Raw genomic sequence first — 20,213 nt, 5'->3', positions numbered from 1 at the left:
GAAGAAAAAACCAAACCCCAAAACTGCAGGCTCATTTTGTGAGATACTGAGATTTCCAAGTGAAAGTGAATTCCTGATGCCTTTGACATTGGCTGTGAACTAATGGAGTTGGGGAAGGTCTGTGCGTGGCAAGGTCCAGCCCAGAAACACAGAGGAAATACTGTCTGCTCAGTTACCAGAGAGTACAGCTGACAAAGACACAAAGCAGACATCAGACTGCTAGTTATCTGAAGAAAAGAGAGGCTTAAAGGGCTTTTGAGGATGATAATCAGAGGAACAGTGTCTGAGGTATATCAGATGCACCATTTCAGTAATTTCAGATGATCTTGAGTTATTGCATAATGCCAGTCAGTTCCCAGTCAGTAATACCACTAATCCTCTTTGTGTTCTTGCAGTTTTAAAATATCCTATGAAGCACTATTTTAGAGGAAAGTGTGGTACCTGTGGAATTTTGTCTTAGAATAACTAAGCTGTATGCACATGAGGGGGCCTCCAAGATTAAATTACTCTGAGCTGTACTTGCTGTCAGTCATAAGGAAACTCAGTCAGAGCCAGACTTTTTATTTGAAAAATATCCCTAACCTTTTATGAGCTCAGGCATCTGTAATTGCACTGTATATGTGGATAACTGTGACCCACATCTTTTGTGCCTCACTTGCTGTGGAAAGAAAGTACATTAGTATGTTCAGGAGGTGGCTGTTAAATTAATTGGTACATCTTTATATCCTTGAAGCCTCAGTGAAGAGATTCACATTTACAGATTTGCAAGGCAGGGAGAGATAAGTAGGAGCAAAACAAAAATTTTGCTTTCCAAACCCTAGAGAAATCCATGAGTTGTTGATAGCACAGCTGAAGGGCTTAGACCAAGATCATGAAGAGGGATTTGAAGGAGCCATTTCAAACATCATCAAGAGATGAGCCTTTATTTTAGGTTCCTGACATGTTTGTTCTACCCAGCTTTGCAAGCCATGTGTGTAGGAAGCAGATTACCAGAACAGACATATGTTTTGTGATATCTCTCAAAAGTAAGAAGCTCTTAAAATGCAGGTCAAGTCTATGTAATTGTCCTGTTGTGTGGAACAAAACCTCCAGGTGTTCATATAAACTCTCATTTAGGAAAGTGTCCCTTCTCACAAAAAGTTCACACTGAAATTACTGAGGTATAAGTATGCCTTTTAGTCAGGGTCTATGATGAGAATAAAAAAACTGTACAAATTTAGCAAATTTTCCAAGCACCCAGTGTAAGTCTCTACCTTTGGTGCAGGTCAGAGAATTTCCGAACAGCTAGTGGGGATAAAGTCTGTATGCCAGAGAGGATATAGCAGGTAGATGCTTAGTACCTAAGTTTTGAGACTTATCATAGCATAAGGTGGACTGTGCAAGTAGCCCTCCCCTTGTGATATTTTCTTAGGGTATTTGTTTTAAGACTTCTTGGATGAGGATACTGCTCATGATCCTCTATGGCATCAAGTGCACCAGTTCACAGACAGGCATTATAGAGCAAGAAAACTAGTAACAACAAGGAAAGCAGTAACAAGAGTGTGTGCTCTGACAACAAATGCAGGGTTCCTCGGTACTCGCTCTTGTAATTCTGCTTTTGTATCCTTTGGAAAACAAACATCATCACAAGAAAAACCCTAACAAGTTAAGTAAATTTTCAACATCATCAGAATAGGAGTGTTCTGCCAACGTATTATCAATGCCAGGACATTTTCTCATCAGAATGTATGCGCTAGTAGCCAAGATTTGCGAGGAGGATTTTTTTCAATCTAAACAACAACAATAAAAAAGACCTTTAATTTGAGTATGGCTAAGGAAAGAGAAATATAAACTGCTGGCAAATGTATTTTCTAGCAACTTGAGGTTTTTTCCCTTTTAAAATTATACAGATTATTTTAAGAATTCCTCTATGAAGTTTCAGTGCCTTTCATTGGTGGTTTTAGTCAAAAGTTCCTTAAAAAATAACAGGTAATCAGAAGAGTTTTTAGAAGTATGAAGTGAACTCTGGTGCAGATAACCAGCAGAATTCAGAGAAGTACAGAAGTTGCCTTAAGTTCAGAAATTAATATAACTTTCTGTTGAGAGCCACATCTGGCATATCCTTTTTGCCTGTTTAGTATTGTTCTGTTGCATCTCCTTGTTGACACTGCAGATGCAGTATGTACTCATAGCTTGTGTACTTAGAAAAGCAAAGACCTGGCAGGGCATAAATGAGTGTTAGAATAATTGAATTCACACTTTCTCTGTGAGAACACTGGTGAATGCAAAATGGCACAAATGACCTGTACTTTTATATATGTTTGCTTTTGCTGATAGTCATAATATGGTAGAAGAGTTGTCAGATAGATAAAAGCCTGGTACTGGAGTACCAGTGTTGAAGGGCAGTTAATGGGGTGGGGATGATTATTTAAGGAGATGTTCTAGGCAAGGAACTTGCAGCCAGTCCTGGGTGGGGATGAGTGGAGAGCAAGTTGAGGAAGTGGAGTGATGACTCTGGATTGGGGCCAAGGCCAACATCAGTTCAGGGCAGTTTTTCTACCTTTGGGTAAAAAATGAATGACACTAAGGGTAGAAAAAATAAAAACAGAATATAATTATGTGAACTGCTAGATGAGGGTCAGGAAGATTGAAGGGTTTTGGTTGGACATAAGTGAGGGAGAGAATGGTCAGGTTATATTGGCTAGTCAGTAAGTCATCCTTTACGAGCTATGCAAGACTCACTTGGAAAAAAACCCATATGGGGTCTATTTGAAAATGGTTAGTCAAGATGAAGCTGAGGCAGTTTCATTATCTTGAACTTGACTGTTTCATTGCTCATGTTATAATAATGAGGAACCTTTTTTTTTCTGTGATAAGGAACTTAGAGAAATAGACTGTGAGCCAGCCTGAGCTTCATATTTCTCTGAAGCAGGTCAACATTTGCTATGAAGTAATAATACAGTCATTTGATTAATTATCTGACTATTTATCTGATTGACTAAGAGTATATAACACTCTGAAATGTTTCAGAAAGAAAGTTTTCCAGATAAAGCTTCACACTGTCTTGCTGGAAGGGAAACGGCCAACCCTTTTGGCTGTGTTTTCTATGCAAACTAGAAATTGCTATGAAGCTCATGCAGTAAGCTGAGTTTCTCAAATGGGTTGTATAGCCATAGAGAAGCATTGCTCACTAAAAGCATGACCTAACATCAGCGAGAAGTGGTATCTGCAAATTCCGTAAGCCCTGAGTTGCACTGCTGTTCCCTATTTGTAAGATAAGACAGCACCAACCCTTCAGCCTCCTGGAACAGTGTGAAAACTGAGTTTAGAGAGCTGACCGCTGTAGGAAACCACATAAAGAAACAATTTTCTCTGCCTCCAGAACAGCAGACTGAAATTAAAGCCTGAAGCCAAACAGTACGCAGTCAAGGAAAACCAAAATGTTTACTCATTAGCTGAGCTTCTCCATCTTAATCACAGAGCAAGCCAAGGAGTTCATGGGAAAAGTTTTCTGGGTAGCCTTTAATTTATAAATTTGTGGAAGGCTGAACCAGTATGATGCAGTCAAACTTACTTCTGCTGTTTCCTAGCATTGAAATGTTTTGTTGTGGACCATTACTGGAATCATTCAAGGTGGAAGGGACCCATAAGGATCACTAAATCCAACTCCCTGCTACTCACAGGACTCCCTAATTAAACCATATGACCAAGAGCACTGTCCCGATACTTGTTGAGCTCTGACAGGTTTGGTGCCCTGACCACTTTCCTGGAGAGCCTGTTACTGTGATCAACTACCTTCTCAGGGAATACTCTTTTCATAATCTCCACTCTGAACTTCAGTAATGTTGTATTAATATTAATGATTAAACTGGACGGTACGCTAATGAAGCCAGAAGGTCATTCAAGTCAATCTTCCTGCATCTGTTAAGCTTTTCCAAGCAACAATAGCAAAACCAACCAATGCAACATTATCTTGTCATTTCCTTTTAAAGGCAATAAAACCATGGGCATCTGCCAGCTGTCTGGTCTGCAAAGGCATCAATGTGCAAAATGAAGAAGGAATGCTCTTCTTCTGTTATCAATATGAGAGTTCTCTCAGTTAGCCTGTCCTTTGGCATCTCTGAAGGGATATGGCCTTGAGGAGAGGAGACAGTCTCTTGGGTCTGTCTGGTCACTGTCACCATACTGGACAGCTATGTAATTAGAAACCCCTCTTGAAAGAACACAGGCTAGGCGTTGATGAAAGAGAGTTCATAGTTTGCCCCAGTTAGCAAGGGACATTTGAACAACCAAGAACCAAGAATGTTTCCAGGGGAAACAGCTGTGAAATTTTTCATTTAGTTATGCAGCTGCTCAGACTTTGTGTTCCTTTGATCCCTCTCATAAAACTGAGAACCATTCAGATTCCTGAGAGGAAAATGCTAGTGGAAGGGATGGTTCATCCATGAAGCACTTGTTTTTCTGTTTTGTGTTCATTTAGAGGAGAAAAATCTAACACAGTGGATGGCATCTCTGTACTACTGAAACTACATATTTGATTTGCTAAGCAGTGCCATTTTTCATATTTCCAGAAATAGAAGCCTACTAAAGATTGCAAGGAAGCAAATCCATAGAGAAATGTATTTTCCTGAATGGGGAGGCCACTCCTCTAGCATTTTAGTAGTATTGCAGTAATGTCACTCCATTAGGCATCTCCAGGTATGCACTGATTGTTTCCTTACATTATTTTTACCTCTCATGAAACCAGTGAAATACTGTCTGAGTCAGTTAAGAAAGATAGTATTTGATCTATCATTTTCTAGAAATATGTGCCCTGATTTGAACCATGATTTTGAAGCTAAATGTCTGTAGAGCACTAATGTTGTGCTCAGGTCAGAATGTGAAAGGCAGAGAGGCATTTCCTGGAGATGTGTATAACCCAAGTGCATGGTTTGGGAAGCTCCTTCCACTCATGCTTGTTCCAGCTGAGAATATAACTTTTAAATGCATATTTGAAGTAAATGAGGAAATGTACATAAGGAAACAGAGCATGAGCTTTGCAAACTGCTATAAATGCTGAAAATAGGTCAAATAAATCATGTGTTCTGTGAGAGAACTCATGCCTTCTGATCAACGAATCAATATGATTACACAGAAGCGTCTTATTGTTTAAAATACCCCTGTGTTCACACATCTCACAACTTTGACATAATACCTTACTTATACACTTCACTTGCTTATCTTATACTACTTATACATATACATATCACTCTTCTTATACATTTTCTTACTTACTTACACTTTTTACAAATTCTACATAACACAGTACTTACGCATTTTACTTACTTATACATTTTACCTACTTATACATAATACAGTACATATACATTTTGCAACTGCTGTGCATGAGATCTCACATTGCTTGATTGGTTTCTCTATTTTGTCCACGAGCTCCGCACACACTTTTCTGATAATATGATTGGTTTTAATCTAGCGCAGCACAGTCCTTTTTTGTCTATTCCTTGCTGTCTTGGTATTTAGTTTTTCAGCTTCTTCTTTCCCACTTTAGCACAGTTTACCTTTCAGTCCTTGAAGAATTCCTGAGGGCTCTAACAGGTGGGGCTCCTGGCCCAGGCAAGCAGCATCGAGATGATGACAACAACAAAACCCATTCGGTGATCAGCAGCCAAGTTAGTCCACAAAATCCAAACAACACAACAGCAAAGGACAGGAAACAGATATAAACCTCTCTCCTTGAGCTTTCAGACTGGAGCTTAAAAACCCTCTTGGGGCTGATGTGCTGCGGCTGAAGGTGGAAATGCCAGGTGAAGCCAGTGAGGGTAATTCTAGCCTGGTCTCACTCTGAGGGCTCTGGTAAAAATAACTAAAAATGGTTTGGCTGGGGCACACTATCAAGGTTCAAATACTTTACAACAGTTCTGTAGCAAAGAGGTTCTCAGCTGCATGTCTGGAATAAAATTAATTTATAGATTGAGATATCTAAAATTTAGGCATTTGTATTATAGCACATACCATAAGTACTATAGTTCGGGTGATGATCTAAACAACAGCGGGGCCTAGAGAGGTATCCAACCCAGTCTAAGTTAAACACCTGCATTTGGTCTCCTGGACTGTTTTCTACATCCTTTGACTACAGTGGACTACAGTGACATGTAGATCACATAGCAGTCACTTGCTGTGTAGGTACTTAAAAGCGTATATCAGATTCCAGAGCTGAATCACACTTCTAAAGTTTAGTGAGATGGACGTGCCCACAGTGGCAGAGTATTAAACTGTTCCCTGATAATCTGGTGATGAGAATGTGCTCATCTGGAGCTAGGCACTTATTTTATGGAGCAATGAAACGCTCTCCATTCAACAGAAGTACTTCTGTTGTAGTGGAGTCACCAGTCAAGCAGGATAGGGCTGCTCTAACCTTTTGCATTTGAATTATTGACAATAACCATAGTCAATGTTTAGCATCAGGAGATGCTCATTCCTCTACTTTATCTATGCCACCACTGTCTCATTAAAGAAGGTTAGTATCCATACCAGCATGACTCATCTTGTGGACCAGAGCAAGAGATCAGGGCATTGAATGTCGCCAGGACCAGATTAACTTTCTCTTCTGCATCTGTGTATGGCATGGTTTGGTCACTGTCTCCCAACGCAGTTCTCTCTTTATGGTACAGGTACCTGGAAAAACTACCTTGGAAAACCTATATTCTGGATCATTTGAAAGCTTTCTTTTAGTAAACAGAGGGAAGAACTGAATTGTCCAAGAATTTGGGCTGATCCCCTGACTAATGTGTTTAGTCATTCAGTATTTCCTTATGGTCTATCTCTCAGAGAAAGGTTCTGATGGCTATCTTCTTCCCAATGCTGGTCTGACTGATGTGGAATAAGAAAGTACAATATGGTGCTATGATGGGAAATATTTAATTTTCTGTAGTACCTCATCACATTGGTGTTTCTTAGCAATCTTTTTTTTCTCCCCAAATCTGTAATCTCATGTTCTTTTTTATTTTCTTGCAGGAGGAGCTGGGCATTACTTGTGAGTTACTGGAGTCAGATTTCCTCAAGTGCAGTGTGGGATTTCCTTTCATGAGATCCAAATCTAGGGTAACGTTGTGACATTTGCATTTGCAGAATAATGGTTCATTTACCTCTGTCTCCAAGGAGTGGCTGGGAAGTCAACTGCTCTGTTAAACGTCTGTGATTGGTACTTTCTCTAGCTTTCTAACCTAGATATTGGAGCCTTTCACAGCTACAGAGGACTAGCTGTCCTCTTTCCCTCCAGACAGAGCCAATGACAGTGCCCTGGGCACTGCAATAAAATGGCTTTGAAAAATAGTGCAAGAGTTGCAGCTGCAGTTCTGCTTCCTCTGCAGAAAACTAGAAAAGGACTCTCCATCTTACTTATGTTGCCTCTGTGAGTTTTTTTGTCTTCTTTCACATTAAAGTGCATCTCGATTTATACAAATTACAAGGAAAATGTACTAATGGCTTTTTCATATTATGGTCTTCTGGTAGATTTTTTAGAGAGGGTTTTGTTCTGTAAGAGAAGATACACTATCTCATAATGTTTAAAATCCAGCTGGGTTCTTTCTGCTGCTAAACTGATCTGTATAAATGACCAACCCAGAAAGGTGAGAAAATGAGGAATAACTTAAGGATGACCTGAAAAAAAAGTCTGAAATTTTTCAGAAAGTTTCAATTTCAAAAGCAAATCCTTTCCATTTGAATTGATGCATCATTTGACCCAATATAAAAGTTTTTGTTTTCTGGTTTTTTATTGACTGTTTCATGCTATTTTGAAAAAGTAAAAGAATATTTTAAATGGAATTGAAAAACTACATGCAGTAGCAAAATACTAGCTAGAATGTAAGAATGTACCCCATTGAAATTACAATTAATTTTTACACTGTTTCACTTGGCTGAAGTCTGTTTTGGAGTTGGGCAGAAAAATCACATGGAGAAGTTATTCATCAAAGTAAAATTCTTATTTCAAAATTAGCACTTGTTTTCACCCATTATGATGGGTGTCCTGAATGCTGCTTTAGCTTCTGCCACTTTCTCCAAGTCTCTGTGCAGGCCTGTGGTGTGAACTTTATTCCCCCAAAAATCTCTCCATCAGCAAATGACATATAGAGCAGTGCTGAGATGGTTTCGGGTAGTGATCTGCTTGTACTGGAAGACTTATTCCCAGGCAGATGATCTCCTCAAGAAATACCTTTGAATGGCAATTCTAGTAAAGGCCTTCTCTTTATGAAGGAAAAGACAAACTATATAGTATTTGAAGAGAAACACAATTACTAAGACTTAAAACTAATTTGCAGTAGATGAAGCTCTCTTCCATGTATCAAAATATGCTACTTTTGTACAATTAGGCCAGTAAAATATAAATGAAGTTTCAGAACAAATACATTTTCAAACAATACACAGTGTCTCTAAATACTGCTTTTTCTTTGCGCAGTATGAGTTCAGTGTGATCTTTGACACAAGCCACTTGACTGGGCAGGAAGAAACACTTACCTTCCTTGTCACTGCCCAAAGGTAAGGGGACATTTTTACATCTGGATATTCTTTGTTACATGAAGTGTGTATTATGTGTGCTTGACAATTGCATGATATAGCTGTAGATATACATATGTGTAGTAAATTAGGTTAAATTACTGGGGCTAAATGTATGTGTTTTGGTGATGCAGAGGAACTATGTATTGAAGATTCCTGAAAAATGAGGTAGGATCATACATAGGTTTTCTTTGCCAAGTAATTGCAATTCTGAAGGATCATTCTGTATTCTCTCAGTTGAAAGGCTCTTGTGTTTCAGTGGCCATCTCTTTGGGCCATGTATCAAGCTCAGCTCAGCTGCGGTTGATGATCAACACAAGATAGACCCATTTGTTCCAGCATTTGAATGAAATAAACATGCTAGGATGCAAACCAAAAAAGATAAATGTTTTAATCAGATGGCCAAGGATCCCACTCATAGGTTCTATAGTCACGGATCTATTTTGTACCCCTCTGGTTCTTCAGTGAGCTATGACAAACTGTGGAAAGCATCTGGATAGGGTACTTCCCGAAGGGCACTTGAAGTTGGCATTGAAGTAGGGTGATGCCAAGTATGCATACATGCTGGAGTTAGCTCTGCAACATGGCATACATAGGCATTTTATCTTGGGCAGAATAAAAGGTGTGACACATGCTCTCTGCCTTCTAAGATGATGTACCATGCAGAAGCAGACTGCATGGGTGATTCAGTCACAAGCACTGTCGATATCTGTACGGGAACCAATGCACAGCTGCATTAACATTGGCCATGAGCTGCTGCTTTGATGTGTTGGGTATTTGACTACTTCCTGCTCCCATTTACTGTGTGAATGAGCCAACTTCATATCCTTACATATCCAAATCAGGATCTTCAGCTTGAATTCTCCTCCCAGATGGGATGACACCTCTACAAACAGATGAGAGATGAGATGTAGCAGCTGCTGAGTGACTGCTCTCATAAGGCATAATCCTCCCCTGCAGTAACAGCTGTAGGTGAGAACAAGATCCTTGCAGCATGTGGGACTGGTATGAGACCCTGAAAGTGAGACATGTCACCATGTCTTGCATGCTAGCAAAGTTTTATTCTCTATCAGAAGTTCATCATGTGTTCATATGATCCTGTGGTGCTTCTCAGTCAGAGACATCAGTATCTGCTAGGTGAATGCCAGCTAGTGCAAAGATGGGTCAGCAGTGCTTTAAATTTGCCCAGCCAGTGTTTTCCGACCTTGGATAGCACAGGACTTCCCTCTATAACATCACTTCTTGTATTTCTGTACCCTACCAGTGAGAAGTGTTAGTCTGTGCCTTTAGATGAGCAAAGAAATAAACAGTAAGTTTTACACATTGAGTGAATGCTTAGAGATATTACAAGAAAGTTTCTCATTGTAGAAGGATGAGAGAGGATAGTTATGTTTTGGAGGATTCAGCTGAACCTCCAAAGAGAGTAGTGCAGGTCTCGATGCTGATTACCCTCATTTTCTCTGTGACTTTAGGCAAATTGTTCAATTCACTCTCTGTCAAATAAGTGTAACAAAATCTTTCTACCATAAGAGTTGCAGGGAGCCCTGAGGTAAAGTCACTGATAGGGAAATGGAGAGAAAGTATCTGTGCTGCAGTCAGACCGCAATAGGCGAGGGCATTGTTTCCACATAGAACTGGAGCTAGTCTGGCAGAAATAGCTGAACAGGGAAGCTATGTCACGCTGTCATGGGAAAGCAAGGGTTGCCCTTCAAGTGTCTGCTTGAGCCTGTCCTGTGTAGCTGCAAATTTGGCAGTAGAATCTGTTACAAGAGACTGGTTCGTTATTGAAACAATTGGAGAAAGAAGTAAACATTGCATTTTATTGCTCTTACACTATTTGGTTGTTTTAAAAGAAGCAACAAACCTTCTTCTTTGCTTCCAGGTGTGAACTGTTTTTCTAGAGCTAGATTCACTGAGTTGTGTTCTCCTTTTTTGACAGTACCTTTACTCCATTTGAAACACATAAGAACTTACCTATGAACGCTGTACAGAATTCTACTTGCTTATTCTGTTTGCCACCATGGTATCTCAGTATTTATGTTGGATGAGAAATGTCTCCATTTTGGACTCTTCTGTGAGCCTGTTCAGAGGAAAAGCTTTTATTAAGTGGCATTTTGTCCCAGGAGTGAAAGTTTGTGGGGTTTTCTATCTGGGCCATAGTTTTATCAGCAGACATAGGAAATGTGTCAGTTGCAGAAAGCTGAGCTGTATCTAAGCAGGTACGTAGCCAGAAGGCTCTATTTTTGTAACCTGAGCAACTCATAACCTGCATGGTATCACTTGGGAATTTACTGCCTGCTGTTGCCTCAGTGATACTGTCCTCAAATAAATATGATCATATCTTGTTTTGCCAGTTTGATTTGTGAGTAAATCCGATGAACTGCAAGGAAAAAGTGATTCCAGAGTCACTGCTGAAGAAATTGAAAATATATGTAACAAATCTTTCAAGATTGTTGTTCTGAGCTGTCACCCAACAAGCAGACTCATCATCAGAATTAGAATAGTTGCAGGTTTGCATGCTAGATATGCATTTCAAGAACCTTTCCTAGACTTCATACATAAAGTGTTCACACTGAAACAAACTGACTCAAGTGAGAGATAATTGCTCACTTTTCTCTTTCTTCTTTTTGATTTTGACCGGCTGAGGCAACTGCCTTTGACAATGTAAAGTAGAAGTGCTTTCATTTTGGCAGCTATGTACAGGAAGAGATGGAAAGAGAGGGTGGAATTGCTGAGAGATTATGGCCAGTTCACTACGAGGGTCTTGCCCAAAAACTGCTTGCAGTGCTATAGTACAATGCAGGTACACTGAAAGCATTTTTTCATTTAGTGAGTCAAGTCCTTCTGTGAGGTGTGTATATCTGTCACAAACTGATGTGCAATCAGACTGGGAGAAAATGAACCCTTGCATGGAAGTCTAAATGTTCTTGTTTCTCTCCACTGTGTATGATCGCTGCTGTAGTTACCATAGACATTTGAATTCACACTTTGTTCCAATATTCATTTTTTTGTTATGAGCCTGTTCATGTCCCAGCCACAAAATTCATGCTTTTTGTGTGTGCCCTCTCCAAGGTTGGGTGAACATTCTTAAGGAGCTGGTATCTCAAACAGAGAGGCTCAGAGTACAAGGCAGAGAGATGGTAGCTGTGAAACTGTGATATATTGCAAAGGCTGTCAATTTGCAGTAGGTTTATTTTTCCTTTCTGTCGTAGTGGAAACCTAGAACACACTGAATATCTGCATGATAATACTCTAATCCTGTCAGTGCCCTTGATGCATGAAGTGGACTCATCGATCAGTGGGTAAGTACCAGTCACCAAATGAAAACAACAACAAGAATAATAATCATCATCATCATCATCACCATCATCCTAAGAATAACATCTGAGTGTCTTCCAGTGAAAAAATTAATTCTTCTCTTTGTTCACATGTAGCCAGACTGTTGCTTTTTCCTTGTGTCCCAGACTCTGGACATTCAATCTCATTCAATAGCTGGAAATTTTATTCATTCCAAGACTACCTCATTCTCACTACTTCCTAATTAATGCTAATTAGTTACCATCAAATTTATTTTAGTAATCATGTTTGAATTCAAGTGATGCTGTAGATATGGTGGACCTTAAATTAAAAAATAACAAGTAAACTACATCTTGTTCCTTAGGGCATGGCTTTAAGGAAATGGTTGAAAGTCACCAGGCCAAAGGTTATGGTTAAATGTTCTGGAATTTTAAGGAGCTTGGTGAAGTCTAATTGTTTGCCTTTCTGTTTAATTTCACAAACAGAATTTGTTTTTGCTTCTGTTTATTTTTCCATTTCCTCTATTCCCTAGTCTGTGAGGCATCTGAGTACGAACTGTGGAGCATCACTCACACTTTGACTGAAATACTCGTATAACATGTAGCCACTGTGTTCTCTCCCTTAGGCTGCACACGTGCAAATTCCTGCCTTTGTACTTGGGGCTCTTCCCTTCCACTTGACATCACGATCTTATGCCTTGAATGAAAGCTTTGTGGTCAGTCTCAACAGTCAGACCATTCTCTAGCATAAACAGTGCTTGAGTTGAAATTGGGGGACCTGGTCACAGAAGATGTATTAGCATTCATGTACACCAAGAAAGTTTGCATTAATTCCTAAACTGGAGAAGCAAAAACTCATCAACAGTGCCCCCAGAGAGTCAGTGTCTGGTTTAGCCACCATCTATGGCAAATGACCAGTGCAGGTTGGCATCAGTAGAAGTCAAATATACCCTTGACCACTATGCTACATGTGTAGAAAAAAGTTAACCTGCACTGACATGTGATTGGATTGAAAAGCTGAATAAACTCAGATTCAAGGCCTAGGCTGGGTTTTGCCTCATAAAGCTCATCTTGTTGGATAGAAATAAAATCCTTAATTACTGCCAACATCAGTCAGAATGGGTAAAAGGTATATTTGAGCCTGCTCAGAGAAAGGAAGTGTGCTGTCAAACCTCACAAGATGACCAGCAAGGACAAAAATCTCCTCTATATTAAGAGTACAGTCTCAGCAGCATGTTCTGGAAGTTTTTGAATGCTTTCATTGTTACAAATTCTTTAGAAATTTAACTCTTGTTTCTTGGTGCTTTGATACAGATGGATTTTTGTTCAGCTTTATGGATATGAATGCTTTCATCTCTGTCTTTAGGTCTCTGTTTGTTACCTACAGAATACTGCATGCCAAAATATAATAAAAATTGGTTTCTCTTCTTTCTCTTCAAAATGTACTTTTTGAAGCACAAGGTCTCTGAATTTATAAGCCCCACCCAAGTGCCTGTGTGGATTATATTTTTCTTTCTCATAGATGAGGCTTAGTTAATTGAAGTTCACAGAAAAGTCCAACTGGGAGAGAAAAGTTGGGTTTATTGGAGGGCACATTCCCAGGCATGGTAACATTAGTAGTGCTCTTTTTCTTGGACAGTATCTTTTTGAAGCTTGTTTTATTAGCTTAATTGTCCTACATTTGAATCTAGAGGAGCAAGCTTCATTCCTGGTTATAAATAGCTCAGAATGGCTTGTACTGTACTGGGGAGAAATCTTCTGGCACAACACTGTAAATGGGAGGAGAAAATCTATCTTTCACTGTTTCCCATATCAATCCCTGGCATTGGATGCAGGCAGGAAAAAAGGAAATGTATCTAAACAGGCTTAAAATCCTGTCTCAAAATGCTCTGACTCCAAAGGACAACTTGGGAAGGAAGCAGAGTTTTAGGCAGTAGAGAAGACTAAGGTTTGTCTGAAATTACACCAGGACCCTTTCCAGACAGTGGAGCAGCCTGAGATTTGAAGGAGACTTAAAGGGTGCTTAAAGCACTCCTAGTCCTCTTCTGCAGGATTTTCAGGTACTGTGTTTTGCTTCTGCAAAGTAATTTCTGATAAAATCCTACTGCATCTTATTGTGTGATTAGATTATAATAGTGGTTGAGGAAACTTGGATTGCTCCACTCTAGTTAAAAGCAGGTTACCTCCCTCTACTCTTTCCTTTAACCATCTGCTAACAATACAGGTAGTAAAACTTTGGTAATTAACCAAGTGTTTATTCCTGAAACGCTATGTAAATGTTAAATAAAATTACAATGTTATTTTAGTGAATATGTATCTTAAAGTATTCCTCTTAGATACTGTTGCTTCAGATTAACTTGGCAGTGCAATGATTTCCTGTGTTAATCCAAGCTTGCACAAATCATCCATGGCAGGGGACCCCAGAGAGGAGGTTTTGTGATAGAAAAGGAGAAAAAGGGATAAGTAATCAAAAGAAGTCTTCTTCATTGATGGGATGTTAACCCAGGTCAGTTGAGACGCCACTTGTGTAGTCTAATGTTGCCAAGAGGAAATCAAATCACCAAAAATAGATTAATGTTAAATGGTCCCATAGAATTTCACGTGACTAGAAAGCAAGGGGTGCAATTCAGCTAGACACAAATATATTTCATTTTGGTCACAAAGTCAGCTTACTATATCTGTGTCTTGATCTTACAGAGAAGTCTTCCCTACTTCATTTTTCTATGGTGATTCTGTGAAAGCGTCCAACTTTGTTCAGTTGGAAAACCATGAATGCCTTTTCCAGTCTCTTAACTTCACACTGCAGGTAAAACTCATCCTTATTTTGACTGCTTTCCTGCTTGACAGCACATTCTTGTTTTGTATCTATTTAATTCTGAGTGTGGTATGGGTTTCTGTGCATGATTTCAAATCACAGTCATGGGCAGAATGGGAGCTTCGGATGAGGTTTATAAAGAAGAGCCTCTTGTTGAGTTATGAGGTTCAGAAAGGACTCCCTTGCTTTCTAAACTTCTCAGAGAGGAGACTAGGTGTAACTGGATCCAATTCTAGCCCCAGACTTGCTCAACTGTTTTTGTCTAAAGGTTATATAGATGAAATAGAGACTGTGTAACTTTTTCCTGCAGGATTAAGGATGACAAAACAAAATATATTTACATTCATAACATAAATTATTTACTTAAATTGATGATGATAGTGACTAGACTAAAATACTGTAATCAGAATTATTTACCACACAATATAGATAGTTTTACTAATACTATTTTGCACTATTTATTAAATCAATAATTTAAAAGCTTAATAATTGTTAAGTAGAGATTGGTGTTACTCACTCATACCAACTACTGTGGGCAAATCTCTTTTGCTCAGCCTCAAGGAGAAACCTTGAGGGACATCTCCACTAAAGGGAAGAATCTCCACACTCTCCTGGAAGTGGTGTGTTAGAAGTCCCTGCTGATAAAAAGTGGGACTGGGCTTTTATAGTGTAAAGTGATCAACTGTCATTAATGTGTTTTTAGGCTAGCAGCTTTAGACAAGTTATCTGTACTATCATTTGTTGATTCCTTTATCAGAAACTTTGCCTGTTACATCCTCACTGGTACCAGTTTTTGTCAGGAAATGCTGTCTGAATGTTTAACTTTGTGACTGATGAGTCAGCCTGGTCTCAGCAGTCTTTAATACCAAAAGCAGTGTGACCACTCTTCTCCATCCATCATGGGTAACTTTCACAAATAGGGTTTAGTCTGAGCTGTTTTACCCCCACTCAGGCAGAGCATCCTGCTACAACACTGTACAATGTGTTCTTGATTGGCTACCATTATTGCAGTGTGCAGGGATGACATATGTCCTTTATCTGAATATACTATGACAAGAATTGCAAACAGGGCATGTCACTTCCATAGGATTAAAGCTGCTGCCATTTGTTTCTCTTTCATCTTTCTTCATATGCTGAGTAAAGAGCCCTAATTACTCACATGCCACATCTTAGATGAAGTCACAAGTTAAAAGTGGAGGAGTAATTCTTTTTAGTGGCATGGTCATTGAGCAGAGGAGTGGGCAGCCTTTATCCAAGAGGACAAACACATGTCTGTGCTAGGAATTCAGGCTTGCTAAATGCCCCAGTATCAAAATATTTATAACACTACTGATAAGAGTACAGGGAAGGGAAGAGTACAGTACAGGGAAGAGATGAGGACACTAAAAAGACAGGTGTAAGAAGCTTTCAATAAATACCTCATAGCATCTCAGCATTATTCAAGAGTTACTTATATATTACACTTCACATGGCAATTAGATGGGTTCCTGATGTGGCAAAATATATGGATGGTTTGTTATAACAAACTCTAGTGATGTGGCCAAAATTAACTGATGCTGTGTTTCGCTGCTGTAACTGGATCTATTACAAGCCCTTTGTATTGATGACTGGCAATTATCCTGCAAAACTGCTTCTCCTTTGATATGTGAGCTGTACATGAAGACTGTTAGGTAAGCTAATCCTCTGACTTCATTCTGACCCTTGAAAAATAAGTCTTAGTCTGAAAACATTGAAAAACCTGCAAAGTACTTGTATTTCTTCAAATTTACCTGTACTCAGCTCTGAATCTATAGTAGCTTCCCATTTATGAGAAGTCATGTATGTAATTTTATTTGTATTCATTTTTTCTCTTACAGGTTTACAATGCTGGACCAAGCACTCTTCCTGGAGCTTTTCTTAACATTTCAATTCCAAACCGCCTCTCTGCCACTGGAGACGAAATATTTCATATTCAGCAGATGATGGTGAGTATGTTACGATGTGCTCTGAGCGCAGAGAGGCACTGAAACCTACTGATGACTAAAACAAAAGAAGTCCACCAAAACTCAGTGAGTCAGTTGCTTTTTAACACAAAGGGTCTTTGCATCTGTGGCCAGATTGTAAGTAGCTGTACCCCTCCAGCTGTTGACTGTTCTCCCTCACCTAGGGCAAAGACAACTGGTTGTATGTTCTTGGTTTCCTGCAATGCTGTGTAAAACTAGGTCAGGCTAATGCTGAACGAAATATAGAGAATACTTCCACAAGTCACACCTGCAAAGAGGATTGTCTCTTAATCAGTTCTCCCTGACTGAGGGAGGATGAAATGGTGAATGTATTATCAGTAGGATGCTTTATCAAGCTGACTCAGATTCCCTGGGCTTTTTCTTGGTCATCAGCTAGGTCTGAATACATTATCAATATCTGTTTTGCTATAGTCCATGTTATAATTTGCTCTTTTTGAATGTTCTTTTTAACAAACGTAAATAATAGAGGAAGTTATTCTTTCAACACAATGCTTTTCAAAAGACTATTTTGTGTCAATTTCAAAGAAATTCAACATAGACTGTGGTAGACAAATTCTTAAATTTAGTTTCTAATATTTATTTATTATCTATTTATTTGTTTATTTCAAAGCCTTTGTTAGACCACAAAAATACCATCATTTACACTGTAGTGGCCAAAAGAGGGGAAACCTTACTACTGAGGTAAATTTATTGCTGAAATTCAGAGTAATCTGCTTTTGTGAAATGAAACCAGCTCTTTGGAATAATTCAAAAGAAGTATTATACTTTCATGTTGTTGGTAATACTTTTCTAGCCTTTTGGCTGAAAAATATTACCTAATATGTAGGTAACAGTGTCACTGAATATGTGTAAATATAGATCTGAAAGATCTTTCTAAGCAGGTTTCCAAGATTTTTGCTGTTGGAAGGTATGAGATAAATATCAATATGGCTTACAGATGGGCACTAAAGACAGAATGACTGAGAAACATATTGGGATATTGTATGAAGCAACAGTAGTGTATAGATTGAGTAAATTCTCTAACCAGACTTAATTAGTTCTTCAGCATATGTATCATTTTCTGTGGCATTGCCTTTTAATGTTTATATAGTCCAGCTTTATATGCAGAAGATCACCTTTTCTTTGACACATTGTCTGCCAAAGCATCATGACCCATTTCCTTGTTTGTTCCCTGGTCTCTGTGTGCTGTAGGAGAGAGGGTGTGTTCACAGCAGCTGCAGAGAGGTGGGAATCTTCTTAATGGATTTTGTCTCCCTAAATGTCGATATCTCCTCTAAAGTCAGTCATCCTATAAAGGAGGTTCCAGCTGGGTGGTGTGGTCTTGAGCATTGTGGTAATAAATGCTAGCATGGTTTGTATTGCTTTTTCCCAACAACAAGTTGCATTTCTCTGCACATTATTTGACTGAATTGTACTTTGAAGTATGTTTTTGTAGAAATGTTAAACTGCTGTTGTGAGACGTCTTTGCAGGTAGTAGGCAAGTATGTTTTTATGAGAGATGTCTGACTGATATACTGGCATTCCAGTAATTTTGACTACTGATTTTGGGTATATGGTCAGTAGAATTCTCCTACATGACTTTCTAAATACTTCTAGCATGTTAATAAATGTTAGCCAAGAAAATCCTGTCTAGGATAGTGGTTAACCTTGCGTTACAGATACATAATTGAAACACCAAATAGTTTGCTTGACATTACACAGGAAATTTGTGTCAGAGCCAGGCACTGAACCAATGTATCCCAAATCTTACTAGTACCAATGTATCCCAAGTCTTACTATTGTAACAGAGCAAGCATCCCACTCTCTTTCCTACTGCCTCTGTCCCAGTGAGTTTTTATTAACTGAAAAGGGAACTAAAATCATGGAGATTTTCAACTTTTCATAGAACAAATACAATTAAGCAAAGAAACCTAAAAGGAGATGAACTTTAGGAAATGGTTTAGAACAGCTGTTTTTCCAAGACAACTTTTGTAAGCATAGTCATTAAATGTTTCAAGCTTTTGCTTATTTTGAACTTCCCAGAATCTAGACTGCAATAAAGATAGTAAGGTAATAGAATCCTTTCAGACAGTGCAGGTGTTTCTGTAATTATTTTCTTTATGCCTGTGATCCAGCCATTCTCGCTGTCAGTGTTGACAAAACTTTAAAAATAGCTCTCATTAATACAGAGGATTAGGAATTGTCATTTATCTGTAAAATACACTGTTGATACAGCACTTGGGATTTGATGACATAATGGTTTTTATTTTAAAGCTAGTAATTCTATTGCCACTTCTCTGATACACAGTAAGGCAGTGAAATTTATGAGTCAAAATGTATAGTTAAAGCACTAGAGTTTGTCTCAAATACACATTAACCACACAAGATAGTTTCAGGAGCAAACTCCCTCGTATTGTGTTGAGTGAGCTAGTCTTTCAGGCACAAAAATTAATAGCAGGAAGACAGTCACATATAGTTCACTGGAACGGTCTGTATCTCTGGGAGGTGTTAATAGGAAGTATTATCTGCTGGTCTGAGGAAATGACAGCCCTCATGCTTCCTCTCTTCCTGCTGTTCTGATCTTTTGGCTTTATTGCAGAAACTGTTTTAACATTTTCTTTGAGGCAAATTCAGATCATGGAAATATTTTGACATTTGGAGTTCTGTCTTAGAGATGTTCAGACACAATTCAAGGACTATTGGGAGCAATACTGCAGTTTCTGCAGCACTTCCCCCGACAAAGCCCCCAATATATAAAGGGAATGAATCAACAATAAAAGCCAGAAGTAAACAAAAAAAATGGATAATTGTAAGAAAACTAGGAAAAAAAAACCCCAAAAAATTGAACTTCCTCCCTATTAAAATGTTTTAATGAATAGGAGATACTAGAAATTTTCAAATAATTTTATCTAGGAAATTTCACCTCTGACACTGGTTTTACATAGTAAATACTCAGATTCTGCAGTGGTAAATGATATTTTGGAAGTACTTAAGTCAAATTAGTAGCTGTTTGCTTTTATGTATTTTTGTATTTGCTTTCTTGCAAAAGTTAAAAACCAGCCAGGTTAAAAACATAAGAAATTAAATACCTCAGCTTGTTAGTAAAAGTGTTGTGATAGAACAGTATAGATGATGACATAGAAGAGCTTCACAAAAGAAGTTAGTCTTAACACAGAAGTATATTTCCACTCTTCAAGCCATTGATTATCTATTCTTCCAGGAAGGAAAACAGTACTTGTTGTATTTGTGTATGTTTTTGGTTTTGAACTAAAAGATCGGTAATTTCCTTTGTGTATCCAGCTAGGGATACACAAGGGCAAGGGAAGCACTACCTGACTTGCTAGCCAAGGAGCTGCTTTTTAGGATTGCCAAAAAGGTTTTCACAATGGGAATTCCTACCAAGTTAACCAGGGTGTATTTCCTGAAGCTGCTCATAAATTAGCAATGTGTCCAGGATTATTCTGCTGCTGGCTTTATGGAGCTGGATCAGATTGTTGCCTTCTGGTTTATTTTATTTTCATTGAAGGGAAATACAACTATGAGGGATTAACAGTTGGAAACCACACTTGTCTATTTGAACTGGATGAT

The 20,213-nt window shown here is 38.6% G+C and overlaps 1 protein-coding gene across 1 annotated transcript in view; it reads left to right on the top strand.

The window, feature by feature from the left end:
• Nucleotides 1-20,213, top strand: part of ITGA9 (integrin subunit alpha 9) — a 244,048-nt gene that overhangs the window by 159,351 nt on the left and 64,484 nt on the right. Inside the window, exons 19-23 of the mRNA XM_048296306.1 lie at nucleotides 6,994-7,080; nucleotides 8,435-8,514; nucleotides 11,745-11,834; nucleotides 14,526-14,634; nucleotides 16,500-16,607. Coding sequence (XP_048152263.1) covers nucleotides 6,994-7,080; nucleotides 8,435-8,514; nucleotides 11,745-11,834; nucleotides 14,526-14,634; nucleotides 16,500-16,607 — 474 coding nt within the window. The remainder of the gene's footprint in view (nucleotides 1-6,993; nucleotides 7,081-8,434; nucleotides 8,515-11,744; nucleotides 11,835-14,525; nucleotides 14,635-16,499; nucleotides 16,608-20,213) is intronic.

This window comes from Corvus hawaiiensis, chromosome 1 (assembly GCF_020740725.1).
Source record: "Corvus hawaiiensis isolate bCorHaw1 chromosome 1, bCorHaw1.pri.cur, whole genome shotgun sequence".
Classification (NCBI taxonomy): Eukaryota; Metazoa; Chordata; class Aves; order Passeriformes; family Corvidae; genus Corvus; species Corvus hawaiiensis.
This window is presented reverse-complemented; position numbering and strand designations above follow the sequence as displayed.